Source organism: Podarcis bocagei (genome assembly GCF_964188305.1).
Source record: "Podarcis bocagei genome assembly, chromosome: 6".
In the NCBI taxonomy this organism is placed as follows: Eukaryota; Metazoa; Chordata; class Lepidosauria; order Squamata; family Lacertidae; genus Podarcis; species Podarcis bocagei.
In genome coordinates, this window is record NC_138130.1 from 83,205,743 (window position 1) to 83,221,292 (window position 15,550).

The window sequence follows — 15,550 nt, forward strand, 5'->3', positions numbered from 1 at the left end:
CTTTCAATAAACTTTCAGACTCTTGGGTTCTTACCCAAGATATTACAAGGTTTATCTGCTGTGAGCAACAACTTTATTTCCCTCTCCAAAGCTTTTCCCTTGCTGGCTTTATCCCATTAAAATTCTTGCCCTTGATAGTCTTTGAGTGAGCCCAAATCAAACACCTTCCCCTATTCTGACAAAGTCTCTTTTAACAGGCGTTCCAAAGAAAGTTTTCATAGTTCATTCTTCATCGTTTTGTTAATTATCCTCCCTTGGTAGGAGAGATAATGCAGCCCACCTACATTATGTCTTGGCAACTGAAGCTTTTTTTTTTTGCAGAGTGCATATTCAAAATAGGATAGAGGCGGAAATTGTATACACATCTACCTGGCTTTTAAGAGTTTTATACACTGTTTTATACGTTCTGGTTGTATAGGTCCTTCAATTCACAGCAGGTTAAGGGGGGAAAATAATTTATGAAATGACTCAAAAGTATGCTTGTTATGCCTAGCAATGGATTTTGTGGGATTTGCTGGGTATTTGAAAGGTATTAAGTTTTAATCTTGCGGAGCAATATTTGTCTTAAACCTGGTAGGAATGTGTCAGTACTGGCCCAGTTTTGTTGCTTTTTTAAAAAATGCACTGAAGGTATCTATGTCCTGGTAAATAGGCAGTTGGAGCATATATAACAGATTATATCTCATATGCTCTAACCACCCCTATTTACCAGGGATGGTCCCTGTTTTCTGGTGCCTGGCTCTGGTAAATCATTGGCCCGGCTTGGACAATTATGCATTGATTTATTGTTTCATGCAAACTTGGAAACTATGGTTACCAACCTCAGCCCAAGCAAGGTTATTAAACCAACTTCAAAGGAAACAAGGAACAATGTTTAAGAAGCAGAGCTCTGCAACAAAATGTGGCAGTGTATCCCTGGTGGCGCTGTGGGTTAAACCACAGAGCGTAGGGCTTGCCGATCAGAAGGTCGGCGGTTCGAATCCCCACGATGGGTTGAGCTCCCGTTGCTCAGTCCCTGCTCCTGCCAACCTAGCAGTTCGAAAGCACGTCAAAGTGCAAGTAGCTAAATAGGTACCGCTCCAGCAGGAAGGTAAACGGCGTTTCTGTGCGCTGCTCTGGTTCGCCAGAAGCGGCTTAGTCATGCTGGTCACATGACCTGGAAGCTGTACACCAGCTCCCTTGGCCAATAAAGTGAGATGAGCGCTGCAACCCCAGAGTCGGTCAGAACTGGACCTAATGGTCAGGGGTCCCTTTACCCTTTATCCCTGGTGTACATGCATCACCTGGTTCCTTTGCTCCTCTGACCCATCCTGTGTCCTTTCTCAATAAACCGAAGCCCACCCACCTACTCTTTTCACACTGCCCTCTCTAAGACATGTTGTTCAGAAACCCACACATACTAAAACACATTACAATAATGCCCATTGGAAACAATGGAACCGTATCTGAATGCTCACTGGAAGTAACGGGAGCTCTGAATGTCAGCTTTCATGACAGGGCTCCATTGAAATAAATGCAGGCTTCAGTGTTAAATGTAATGCAAACATGTTAACTGCTCACTTGAATAGAATAGGAAATGGTCAGAAAAGAGTCTGGAAAATTTCATTATACCCAGTTCTCACTTTGGTCCTGATGCTGGAGGTGATGGAAGAAATCTATCCTGCCTTGCTGAATATGTAGCAAATAATAAGAAAGGTCAAGGGGAAAGGAAAGGAGAGACTTGGCTTGCTTTAATCTACTTTGGAAATTCTTATATACTCCATTGCTGCATTCAGATGGCACTTTATCCCGTTTTCCTGATGTTTCCTTACCTTGAAATCATGCCACACTGTTGTGACATTTTGGTTGTTCCTCCTAATAAAAGTGTAGGTATCGTGGGGGGCCACTAGGGGGCGCATTGGAAGATGGCCGACAATACCATCTCTCCGACCCACACGGGGTAATTAAGAGGCTATTATGGGAGTAGGCAGCCTCCCTTGTTGCCCCAAGGAAATGGGGAACACTGCCCTTGCCGGCTGTGCCCATAAATCACCCCCTAATTCGAAAGAAGGGGGTGAGGGCCCTAGGCAGAATGCCCCCGTGTGGACCTCGGCTCTCCTGGACGCTGTCTCTGATTGCGCACTAGCTGCAGCAATTTGGAATAATTAATTACAAAAGAAGCAAATGCATATATTTCAAGTGAAGAAGGGGAGTGAAGTCTGCTAATTTAAGTGACCTCTGCGAAAGAAGACGACGGGTTGGAGAAACACGAATACAGTGGTGCCCCGCAAGACGAATGCCTCGCAAGACGAAAAACTCGCTAGACGAAAGGGTTTTGCATTTTTTGAGCTGCTTCGCAAGACGAATTTCCCTATGGGCTTGCTTTGCAAGACGAAAACGTCTTGCAAGTTTGTTTCCTTTTTCTTAACACCGTTAATACAGTTGCGACTTGACTTCGAGGAGCAACTCATAGAACGCGGTGTGGTAGCCTTTTTTGTGGTTTTTGAAGACTTTGGTGATTTTTGAAGCTTTTCCAAAACTTTCCCGACACCGTGCTTCGCAAGACGAAAAATTCGCTAGATGAAAAAACTCGCGGAACGAATTAATTTCGTCTTGCGAGGCACCACTGTATTTTACGATGAAGATACACCAAAGGCTGGGTATGTTGACAACGGGACTGAATGGGGGGGCGGGACCTTTTTTACTTTCCTTCTATGTGATTTACAAGAACCCCTCCTCATTAGAATCGTCGGTTGAACTGACCCAAGCAGGATGATTAAGGTCTGTGTGGAGATAAACTTTAACCAAAAGTATGCTTTATGGAGATCGAGAAGCAATAAGAGCTTTTGGAATGGCGCAGCAATTAATTCGGAGTCGCCATCTTGCCAAAGGATTTATAGCCGAGAGAAGGAACGGACTTGTTTTCAGACTGCATTCCTGGTGAATCTCCTCAGAGGTTTTGAGAAAGGAGGCAGATTGGTGAAGATTAATGACGCTAAGACTGTTTTGATGTATGGAAGTGATGTTACATGGAAAACGTCTGGATATGGCTACTGGATAAAAAATAATAATATCGACGCAGGATTACAAACTGTCTAACCAGCTTGTGGAGACTATCAGAGGTCACAAAGAGAAAGGAAAAATATATGAAAATAACAACAAGAGATGTGGAAAAACAAGAAGAAAGGACTGGATAGTATTGTGAACATCATAAGGTTAGATTTGTGGACATTAAAACAGCAGTAAGAAGCAAGAAGTTGATTGGATCCCCTTCAGAACTTGAAATATGGGTACCACCAACAAAAATTTTAAATTCGGCTGTGTAATTTGGAATTTATGTAATTTGGTTTGATTTGATGTGATTGGTCGGTTAATAAAAATTATTCTTTTAAAAAAAAAGTGTAGGTATCGCTTAGCTGTGGATTTGGGAGTTGTTGGGTTTTTTTGCCTATGGCCCAACATGCCTAATTCTGCCTTTTTTATGTGCATTTTTTAAAAAGACAGTTTTGGAAGCATGATCCGCCAGTGTGGAAATAATAACAAGCTGCCATGGGGCTGCATATTTTCATTTGTAAAGAGTTTTCGGTTGTCTCATGAATGCATTGCTGGAATGAGTCACTCACCTCAAATGGCTTGCCAAGGAAACTAAGTGAGAGCTGATGAATTGACTGCTGTCCACATAACAGCCCCATTGTAATAGCTTCCTCCACTCCCACCCCATCCTTTAATTGTACTCATTACACCGTCAAGTGCACTTACCTGTGCAAATTCTCCAGAGGCACCACATTAAACTTTTAAAACTCTTATAGTTGTATTGCTGTCCTTTTCTTGCTGTTGTACCAAAGGGTAGTACAAATGTAATGCAGCTGATCTCATCGTTAAGAGCATGGGTAGGCAAACTAAGGCCCGGGGGCCGGATCCGGCTCAGTCGCCTTCTAAATCGGGCCCGCAGATGGTCCATGAATCAGCATGTTTTTGCATGAGTAGAATGTGCCCTTTTATTTAAAATGCATCTCTGGGTTATTGGTGGGGCATAGGAATTTGTTCATTTTTTATTATATTTTTTCAAAATATAGTCCGGCCCCCCACAAGGTCTGAGGGACAGTGGACTGGCCCCCTGCTGAAAAAGTTTGCTGACCCCTGGTTAAGAGACTTAAGGTAGACCTGGGGCCCCCACATTTCATGCCACCTCCCTTTTCCCCTTTCTGGTGGTCTGTGGGAGAGAATATTTTCTCCCTCTTCCAACACTAGAGCCCAGGGCCACTCAAGGAAGCTGAGAAAAGAAAGTACAGGAGAGACAAAAGGAAGCTCTTCTTCACAATGGGTATACACTATGGAATTTGTGACCACAAACTGTAGTGATGGTTACTGACTTGGATGGCTTTAAAAGGAAATTAGACAAATTCATGGAGGATAAGGCTATCAATGGCTATTGGTCACAGTGATGACTGTATGCTACCTCCAGGATACTTCTGAATGCCAACATCATGAGTCTGTATACCAGTACCTGGAGAACATGTTCTGCTTGTGAGGTCTCCAGAGGCATCTTGTTGACCACTCTAGGAACAGAGTGCTGGACTAGAGAGGCTTTTGGTTTGACACAAAATGGCTCTTCTTATGGTGCAAAATTCCACTTTATTTATTATCCACTTTAGCTGTGCATTCATGTTATATCTGCCTCCTTCAGCACCATGATTAATGCAGGCCATCTTCCCTCTTTTCCAGGGATTTCCAATCCATCTTCAACCCATGATTCAGATACCTTCTCTCCTCCTACCCTCCTGTCTCAGCTCCTTGTAGGTGAAGAAACTAGGGACTGAACCTGGGAGGATAAGCATGTAAATATGTTGTCTGCCAATGATCTCTACCATCCCTCTACACTTAGACAAGATTAGTAACTTGCCTGTAGTAATGGGAAGGAGATGTGCTACTGCTGGACAGAACTATACTCATAGCTGTCAACTTTTCCCTTTTCTTGCGAGGAATCCTATTCGGAATTAGGGAATTTCCCTTAAAAAGGGGGGGAAAGTTGACAGCTATGACTATACTTGCCTCTTCTGAAAGAAGAAATCTCTATGTCTTTTCCACAGGCTTACCAAGTTTCTTGTCCAAGGCATTAGCAGAGCCAAAATTCTCTTTTATGTTGGGGAGGGGATGACCAAGGGCAATAGTAGGTTTTGGAAAGAGATTACAGTTGTCAATCCCTTCCTGAAATCAGCATTGGCCCTAGATGTTTCGCTGCTTGAAACAAGAGTCCAAATGGCACTAGACACAAGACTTTTAAAAGTCTTGCTGCACCATTCAGACACCAATTCTTGCTGTTGTGTATCCCCCAAACTTCTGTAACCGATTCACATTGTTGTATGGTAGACCCAGAGTACCTGGGATCTGGCAGGCACAATCCCCCAGTATAAAAGGAGCTTGCTTTTTAATAGGGAGAACTTGAGAGGGCTGAATTCTCACAGCTTTGTGTATCTAGCTACAGTTGTAGCACAGACAAAAATAGCAGTGCCTAGTTGTCACTTGCCACTGATATCATCTATTAAGATGGAGCAGAACATGATCATAAAGTTCTGTGTGCTTCTAAATTGGAACCTTTATGAAACCGGCAATGGTTATATAACCATCATGCTACTTCATTAAATGTGGATTAATGTCAATAACATTCTTTTTTGTAGGCTTCCTTCCAAAGCAGAACAGCGAGATTCTTAACAATCTGACACACAGCGGAAGGAATATAATTGCCTTTTTTTCAAATTTAAATGAAGTGCAAATACATTTCCATTTTGGGCTTTTCACTGCTGTGTTTGAGCCAGCCTTTCTTCAAAAGGTTTTGAAAAGCCTACCTGGGGGCATGTGGATTATTCTGAGTTGCAAAACTGTGCTGTGTTTCCTAGGTGCCTTTTGCAAATTGTCAGATTCTTTAATCAAAATCAGAATATTTAACAGTATCTCCCGGGCTACATCTACTATGTGCATGCGTGTGTGATTAGCTGTTTTCCCTACAGCCCAGGTTACACTGGTGAATATGCACATGGGTTTGTCTGAATTGCTCAACAAGACTTCAAGTTGTTGCCTATTTAGTATTTTATGACCTACCGTATGTCAAAGAGTTGCAGTGAGGGTGGAGGAATCATGTCTCACCCAAACTGCTTCTGGGAGGAGGTCAGGAGAACCCCCAGAACAGCATGCAAGGGGAGAAAATACTTCTGGCTTGCATGTAGAAATGCACTGCAAAGCCCAATCTTACTACTGGAGTCCCTTTTAGCTGGAAATGCCTGGAAACTTCTGCCCTAAAAGCATGTATTGCTCCCACTACACTAGCCTCTGGCCTCTCCCCTTCATAAATGCAGCAGCGGACTAATATTTTCAAAACTGTAGTGCTTGTCATATATAGGGGATGGATATGCAGCAGAGCCAGGCCAAGTTAAGACATGTTGAGGCTCTAAACTATGACTAGTTTAAGAGGCCCATAAGCAATACAAAAAAGCGTATTAATCTAACAAAAAGGACAATGAAAATAGAAACAATAAAGTTTTATATGTGCAAATATATAATAATAATAATAATAATAATAATAATTTATTATTTGTACCCCGCCCATCTGGCTGGGTTTCCCCAGCCACTCTGGGTGGCTTCCACAGAAACCAAAAAACACTAAAATATCATACATTAAAAGCTTCCCTGAACAGGGCCGCCTTAAGATGTTTTCTGAATGTCAGGTAGTTGTCCATCACCTTGACATCCGATGGGAGGGCATTCCACAGGGCGGGCGCCACCACCGAAAAGGCCCTCTGCCTGGTTCCCTGTAGCTTCGCTTCTCGCAATGAGGGAACCGCCAGAAGGCCCTCGGCGCTGGACCTCAGTGTCCGGGCAGAACGATGGGGGTGGAGACGCTCCTTCAGGTATACTGGGCCGAAGCCGTTTAGGGCTTTAAAGGTCAACACCAACACTTTGAATTGTGCTCGGAAACGTACTGGGAGCCAATGTAGGTCTTTCAAGACCGGTGTTATGTGGTCTCGGCGGCCGCCCCCAGTCACCAGTCTAGCTGCCGCATTCTGGATTAGTTGTAGTTTCCGAGTCACCTTCAAAGGTAGCCCCACGTAGAGCGCATTGCAGTAGTCCAAGCGGGAGATAACTAGAGCATGCACCACTCTGGCCAGACAGTCAGCGGGCAGGTAGGGTCTCAGCCTGCGTACCAGGTGGAGTTGGTAGACAGCTGCCCTGGATACAGAATTGACCTGCGCCTCCATGGACAGCTGTGAGTCCAAAATGACTCCCAGGCTACGCACCTGGTCCTTCAGGGGCACAGTTACCCCATTCAGGACCAGGGAGTCCTCCACACCAGCCCGCCCCCTGTCCCCCAAAAACAGTACTTCTGTCTTGTCAGGATTCAACTTCAATCCATTAGCCGCCATCCATCCTCCAACCGCCTCCAGGCACTCACACAGGACCTTCACCGCCTTCACTGGTTCTGATTTGAAAGAAAGGTAGAGCTGGGTATCATCTGCATATTGATGGACACCCAGTCCAAACCCCCTGATGATCTCTCCCAGCGGCTTCATATAGATGTTAAAAAGCATGGGGGAGAGGACGGAACCCTGAGGCACCCCACAAGTGAGGGCCCAAGGGTCTGAACACTCATCCGCCACCACCACTTTCTGAACACGGCCCAGGAGAAAGGAGCGAAACCACTGTATAACAGTGCCCCCAGCTCCCAACCCCTCTAGACGGTCCAGAAGGATGTTATGGTCGATTGTATCAAAGGCCGCTGAGAGATCCAGCAGAACCAGGAAACAACTCTCACCTTTGTCCCTAGCTCGCCGGAGATCATCAACCAGTGCGACCAAGGCAGTTTCAGTCCCATGATGAGGCCTGAACCCTGATTGGAAGGGATCCAAATGGTCCGCATCCTCCAGGCGTGCCTGGAGTTGTTCAGCAACCACACGCTCAATCACCTTGCCCAAGAATGGAAGATTTGAGACTGGGCGATAGTTGGCCATACTGGCCGGGTCTAAAGATGGTTTTTTAAGAAGCGGTTTAATGACCGCCTCTTTCAGCGGATCTGGGAATGTTCCCTCACAGAGGGAAGCATTCACCACCCCGCAGAGCCCATCGCCCAGCCCTTCCCGGCTAGCTTTTATAAGCCAGGATGGGCAAGGATCAAGGAGACAGGTGGTTGGTTTCACTCGTCCAAGCAGCCTGTCCACATCCTCGGGGGTAACGGATTGAAATTGATTCCATGCAACTTGACCAGACAGGGCTCTAGCACTCTCCCGCCCCAGCCCTGCTCCCACGGTGGTGTCTAGCTCCTTCCGAATATGAGTGATTTTATCTGCAAAAAACTTTGCAAAATCGTTGCAGGAGATCTTGGGGTCTTTACAAGGCCCCGATGGTAAAGGTGGTTCCGTTAAATTGCGGACCACCTGAAAGAGTCTCCTGCTACTATTTTCTGCAGATGCAATAGAGGCGGCGAAGAAAGTCTTCTTTGCCGTCGCTATCGCCACTTGGTAGGCTCGATGTTGAGCTCTAACCTGTGTCCGGTCAGATTCGGAGTGAGTTTTCTGCCACCGACGCTCTAGCCGTCTCAGCGATTGTTTCATCGCCCTCAGCTCCGAAGAAAACCACGGGGCTGTCCGGGCTCCATGCAATCGGAGAGGGCGCTTCGGAGCCAGACAGTCGATAGCCCTGGTTAACTCCGCATTCCAGCGGACAACCAGGGAATCAGCTGAAAGGCCATCAACACGGGATAAAGCATCCCCTACCACTCTCTGGAAACCATTTGGATCCATTAAGTGGCGGGGGCGGACCATCCGAATTGGTCCCACCTCCCTGCAGAGGGGAAGGGTCGCGGAGAAGTCCAGTTGCACCAGGAAGTGATCTGACCATGGCACTTCTTTGGTTTCATTTTTACTTAGTGTCAGATCACCCACGTCGCTAGAGGTGAATACCAGGTCTAAGGCATGTCCATGACTATGAGTTGGGCCCAACTTATTCAGGGACAGCCCCATGGAGGCCATGCTTTCCACGAAGTCCCGAGCGGCCCCTTGTAAGGTCGTGTCGGCGTGGATGTTAAAATCCCCTAGGACAACCAAACTAGGTGTCTCCAGGAGAACATCCGCCACGACCTGAAGCAGCTCGGACAGGGAATCCTTGGTGTAGCGGGGAGGTCGGTACACCAAAAGGAATCCTGTACTGCCCCTATTGCCCAACTTCCAGAACATGCACTCAGAAAACTGGGTCTTCCCAGTAGGACGCCTGGTGCAGACTAATGACTTCCTAAAAATCACTGCAACCCCCCCTCCCCGCCCACATGACCTGGGTTGCTGTGCGTAAGAGAAACCTGGTGGGCAAGCGGCAGCAAGGACGGGCCCATCTGTCTCATTCAACCAGGTCTCTGTCACACAAGCCAGGTCAAATCCTCCATCCACAATCAGGTCGTGGATGGCAGTGGTTTTATTCACTATTGACCTGGCATTACACAGCAACACCTTCAGGTTATGTGGGTTTCCCCTGTTGATTCCAGTATCCATCTGGTCAAGGCCAGACCCGGAGGCAGGGATAGTCTTCAAACAACGACTAAACCTGCCTCCTCGGTAATGACATGGTCTGGTCTTAGCGTAACTCCGCCTCCTGCCCATGATCACCGAGATCGGATGTCCCAGTGCTTCCCCCCCTGTGGAACTTGTCCCAGCCATCGTGTTGGCTGGGGCCTCACTCCCAGGCAGCCCTGATCCCACCCCTTAAAAACAAAACACAAACTATACAGAACCAATAAAACAACAGAAAACAAAAACAGAACAATTACACTAAAATTAATCCCCAACCAAATATCCATTACACCCACCCACCCCCAGCAAGAGAAAAAAGGAAAAAAAGAAATACAAATTTAAATTGCCACCGACTGCTTGAGGACATTTTAAAACACATTGGAACAGGGAAGCAATTGCAGAACACTTCCCAGCTTCCCCAAAAGTTTGTTCCAAATAAGGGCCTGGGCCACGCCCCCTGGGCCAGTTGGAGAAGGCCCTGGAAGGGAGCAGGCCCTGCAGTCCTCACCCAGCCAATGGTCCAAGGCTTCCCTGCAGCAGGAGTCCCTTTATAGCCGGGAGAAAGGGCCTGGGCCACGCCCCCTGGGCCAGTTGGAAAAGGCCCTGGAAGGGAGCAGGCCCTGCAGTCCTCACCCAGCCGATGGTCTGAGGCTTCCCTGCAGCAGGAGTCCCTTTATAGCCGGGAGAAAGGGCCTGGGCCACGCCCCCTGGGCCAGTTGGAGAAGGCCCTGGAAGGGAGCAGGCCCTGCAGTCCTCACCCAGCCGATGGTCCGAGGCTTCCCTGCAGCAGGAGTCCCTTTATAGCCGGGAGAAAGGGCCTGGGCCACGCCCCCTGGGCCAGTTGGAAAAGGCCCTGGAAGGGAGCAGGCCCTGCAGTCCTCACCCAGCCGAGGATGCAACTAAGAACTAAATCTAACTAAAACGTAACATTTAAAAAATATTATTTAGAGGCCTTGTGTAATCTGATGCCCTAAAAACTGTAGTTTATTTAGTTTATATGTAAATCCAGCACTAATTAGAGTTCTACCTTCACTACCCCTAGAATCCAGCAAAAATGGAGCTTTAGGGTCAGTTCTAACAGGTGTACATCAAGTTTATATTTTGTGTTTTGCATCTCCCTGTGTGGACAAATTCAACAGAAGAGTGCTGTACTTGAAATAATCCACATGTTATCTTTGCAGAGTTTGATCTGTGTTGGCTGATTCAGACATGCAAGTTGGTGCTGCAGTTGTCAACTGCTGAACATGTGGGAAGGGGTGTGGCTCAGACCTAGAGCAATAAGTTTTGCATGCAGAAGGTCCTAGTTTCCCTCTCTGACATCTTCAGGTAGAGCTGGAAGGAATCAATACTGAGTTGGAAGGGCCAGTATAGTGCAGCTTCCAGTCCAAAAGCAGAGGAGATGACAGAGTGAATGCTCAATATTAACTTACAATGGTGACCAAGGATGCTATATGCACATCACCGCCAGCAGGGTTCATTGATGATTTACAGGTGACATCATAATTGCATCCCTGCTGAGTGAGCTTATCTGTTCTTAGTACTATAGAGGAAGTACTGTGGGAGGAAGAAGTGTGTAGGATCTGGGAAAAGAGGATACAGAGGAGGTAGACAGAGAAAGCAAGGAAGGATGGAACTGAATGGCCTGAGGTGTAACAGCCCATGGATTTTCCCCAGGTATGACATGTTATTTTATAAGAATTTAAAAGGGAGTGGTTAATTTAATAGAATGCTAAACATAACATACTTCAAGCCATAAGCTTTCTTTCAGTTCATAAGCCTGAACTGAACCTGCAGTTGACACACTTCATTTGAAAACCGAACTACATTTTCCGGCAATAAAGTGGTCTGACTTTGCTCTATCAAGCCTGCTTTCTCATGTGGAAAATATCAACAAGCCCTCAAGCTCAGTAATTTAGTGGAACTCCTTGAAGTGCTTACATTGTGCAGCAGGTGTGGTATGGTTGTGTGGAGTTATTGCATTGGGGAAAGAGATTCGTTGCCCCTGCTCTCACATTTCCTCAGTTAGGCTTGGGAAGCTGAGAAACGGCATCTGTGTGATGACTTCTTCATGGTGCTGCTATAATGTGTATGGGTGGAACTGACTTTTATCTTTGCTAGGTAGAGTTTTTCTGCCAGAGTTTCCATGACATTCTCTTTCGGCTGGCAGCAACAGCTACTGGCATGGAAACTTTCCTTTTGAAGAACAAGATCAACCATGGGATCAAATGCAGTGTGCTGCATAGTCATCACCTAGAGAATCTACCTAGTCTCTCCATGTGATAAGAAATAACACACCCATATGAAAGTTCCCATGTGGATGAGCAGTTTCCCAGTGCTACATTCTGGAGGTGTCCTGTGAAACAGGAGCAGAAGCATTGGAAAATTAAGGTGCCTTCTACCCACCCATATTCAGTCTCTGCAAATACTCCAGAAGGATACAATGATGGATGGTATCAATGGACTTTTCACCCACCCACTCATTTGGCAAGCAGAAGGAAGAAGTCTGAGCCGGCAGAAGATCAGCAGAAGTGAGTAGAGGATAGCCTCCACTCAGTCCAACACACAACCCCCACAGCCCAGCATAATCAGGGGGTTGGACTGCAATCTGAAGCAGCTTCCATCCTAAACCCCAGCCAGAAGCCATCTTGAAATGGATATAAGTACGTAATCTGGTTCACTCAAGAGTACTTTGAGCTGATTATACTACTTTGGCTTTGAAAGAAAGGTTCTTTCATGTGAGCTTCCCTAGAAATAATCAGTAGGGATTGATGTGGTGAGACATCACTGTGGAGCCACCCTCCCAATGCCAGTGCCACCACTGCTCACCTAGATAGCACGTGGATGAGGCAGGGCGGTGGCAAGGTCAGAGCTGCACTTCCGCTAATAGGTCCAGGCAGCCCCCCTCAACGCCACCAAAGGTGCAGTGAGGCCAGTGTGGGGAGTACAGCTCCATGGCATTGTTCCACCATACCAGACGCTATTGGAAATGCTTATTGAAGGCAATGAATTGATCTTTACCTTCAATTAAGCCATTTTGTAGTTTTTAAAAATTATGTTCAATTACCTTGAATTAATGTAAATTGCCTTGAAATTACTTGTCATTGACAAACAACATGTATTTTAATGCAAAGGATAAACAGGCCTAAGGATCTTGTGAGAGGCACAAGGTTTTTGATATAGAGGTATTGGCGCATGGCATTTGGCATCTGAAGGTATGGGTGACAGTGATTGAAATGAGTGTGTATAGATAAGATCTACCAAGATGAGGAGTACTTCTCTCACTAGAAGGATCCCAGAAAGAAAAAGAAAGAAAGCCATGAAGGTCATTCCGCATTTGAAGTACAAAGTGGGAAGTGCTGTCTTATGTGGGATGAAAGGGGCCTACTAGATTCTCCCTCAGAGCGCTGGCACATTAATTCCTCTGTTCCCATGTTTGATCTTTCCCTGTGCCTGTTTTAGCGGTGAGGATCTTAAAAAACAAATTTTCTATTCACAACACCCAGTATGCCACTATTCAATAAAGCCCTTTACTGAAATAAGCAGTAGGCAGTAATGAATTGATTATGTCAAGTATACTATGGAATAATATAATAGGCTCTTCTGTACCAAAATTATCTGAATTCTCACTAGGAGCAAAGACTTTGTTAGCCTGTTCCCTTAAAAAAAAATTTCCTCAGAGCAAAGGGCATGGTGACTGTTTCTTTCATCACTCCTTCTGCATCTATCTCGTGTGATGTGGGTGGAAGCTTTGTCAAAATGGATAACTTTCAGGTTGGGTTCTGGGTTTGGAGGAATTATGGAAGATCTACAGTGTCTTGGTGTCAACACTATTCATTTGGGCACCTTGTTAAACTCTTTTTTATTTGTCCAGGAAATTCAAATTATTGTATTTTTTACTTATTTTTACTGGTTTTATTCCTCTCAATTTTAATGTTAGGCAGAGTGAGCATATCCTCCAAGTGTCCCTATTTTCCAGGGACAGTTCTGGAATCACAAAATCTATCCCAGCTTCTGATTTGATCCCGGAGTGTCAGGGTGTAATTTTGATCCCGGAGTGTCAGGGAGGAGAAGCAACTGCAGGGGTCACTATTCCTTCCCCAGCTTAAAAGGCAAAGGTAAAGGGACCCCTGACCATTAGGTCCAGTCGTGGCCGACTCTGGGGTTACGGTGCTCATCTCGCTTTATTGGCCGAGGGAGCCGGTGTACAGCTTCCGGGTCATGTGGCCAGCATGACTAAGCTGCTTCTGGCAAACCAGAGCAGTGGATGGAAATACCATTTACCTTCCCACCAGAACGGTACCTATTTATTTACTTGCACTTTGACGTGCTTTTGAATTGCTAGGTTGGCAGGAGCAGGGACCAAGCAACAGGAGCTCACCCCGCCGCGGGGATTTGAACCGCCGACCTTCTGATCTGCAAGTCCTAGGCTCTGTGGTTTAACCCACAATACAGTCCCCTCCACCAAAATCCTGCTCTCTGTTACTTCCCCATGAGGCATGTGCTTTCATTGCCAAACCAGAGGAGTCTCAGGGGACAGATTTTTTTCTGTTTTCTCATGAGCTGAGCTAGATAGGCAATTAGGTAGCAGGAAGCTGGGATTTATTTTTCAGAAGGGAATGCTATGCTTTAACAGTATTTTATGGGTGTGTTTATGTTTTGTGTTTGTTTTAAATACAACCATTTTGAGGAACATGTGGATTTCTAAGATACAGTCATGGGCACTACAAAATATAAATTTTATGGAAGAAAAACCTGTGGTGCTCAGAATACCCATACTCCCCACTCCCAATAAAATAGACACAAAGAAAGCAGCTCTCAAAACAACAACAGGCAAGCTCCCCCTCCCTTAACCAACCCCTTCAAAACTCAATAAAAAAATTAATCACCCCATGTAGTTGGGACCAAGGAGTTTATCTGAGGGTGCTGTACATGTGCCTGGGAATACTTCAGAATAAAAAGAAATAAGCAAAATTTCTAAAATTCCTAGTGTACCGTATGAATAACACTGAAGCAAAAATGCTGCTGAGGGCAATGCTCTTTCCAAATATAGTGCATTATTTAGCCTTCGGGTTGGTATATTTACTTTCTAGCTGATACTGTTACAGTCAGTTTTACACAGGGAGGGGAATTCTGTACCAGAATGTGACTTAATCACAAATTATGTACCATGTACACGATACTGTATGTAATGTTTGCTGATAAAGATAAAGTTAACTTGGGCCCCAATACATTGCTTTAGCAGCTACCCACTCAGCTTTTTTAAAGCAACCCACAGAGGGAAATGAAATGTTTTGTCTTACCAAATAGTTATTTCAAATTATTTTTTGTGGCAGTTTAGAACTTGTTCTGCAGGATGGGACTCCAAAGATCCACTAGATACATTTGAGGCACATCCAATGCACATTTAAAACACAGGACTTTCCCCCCAAAGTATTCTGGGAACTGGAGTTTGTTACGGGTGCTGGGAATTGTAGCACTGTGAGGGGAAACTACCATTCCCGTGATTCTTTGGGGAAAGTAATAGAACCATATTTAAATGTGTGGTTCTGCCCTAAGGAAACAGTGTTTTTCTTTTTTGTGCAGTGTGAAGTGGCTTCCTACTCAGTTTTGCTCCGTTGGTGAGTACAGCCAGATGTGTGGCAAAGTCTGGAGATTATTTATACCACTCTTTGAGGATCAGGCCCTGCCTCCATCTGAACTGACTTCATTGCCATAAATGTACATTTCAACAGATCTAGAGCAAACAAGGTTATCTGGCACTAATAATTCTTCCAGTGGGGAAAGTCATCCCATCAAAGTGCCCCAGGCTTCCTATAAATTATTTTTTACTCAGTCTGTAGGTTAGATGTTTCCTTTCATGCAAACATCAAGAGATATTTGTAAAACAAGTCTAAAGTTTCCTACTAATGAAATATGGTGCTTAAGAAAGCAGAACTGTTTTAATGAGTTTGTCTTTGTAAGATATATGCTGCCTTTTAGATCAGGGTATGATGAGAATAAAATAACTCGCATTAAGAGCT

The 15,550-nt window shown here is 45.3% G+C and overlaps 1 protein-coding gene and 1 long non-coding RNA gene across 3 annotated transcripts in view; one reads left to right on the forward strand and one right to left on the reverse strand.

Annotated features, from left to right (window-relative positions):
- LOC308589144 overlaps nt 1-15,550 on the reverse strand; it is a 165,243-nt gene that overhangs the window by 37,106 nt on the left and 112,587 nt on the right. The window lies entirely within an intron of this gene.
- The window catches only part of SPATA13 (spermatogenesis associated 13), a 102,743-nt gene continuing 98,245 nt past the window's right edge, over nt 11,053-15,550 (forward strand). For both annotated transcript variants that reach the window (XM_081197871.1, XM_081197874.1), the window contains exon 1: nt 11,053-11,204. In XM_081197871.1, coding sequence (XP_081053997.1) covers nt 11,190-11,204 — 15 coding nt within the window. In that variant the 5' untranslated portion in view covers nt 11,053-11,189. The remainder of the gene's footprint in view (nt 11,205-15,550) is intronic.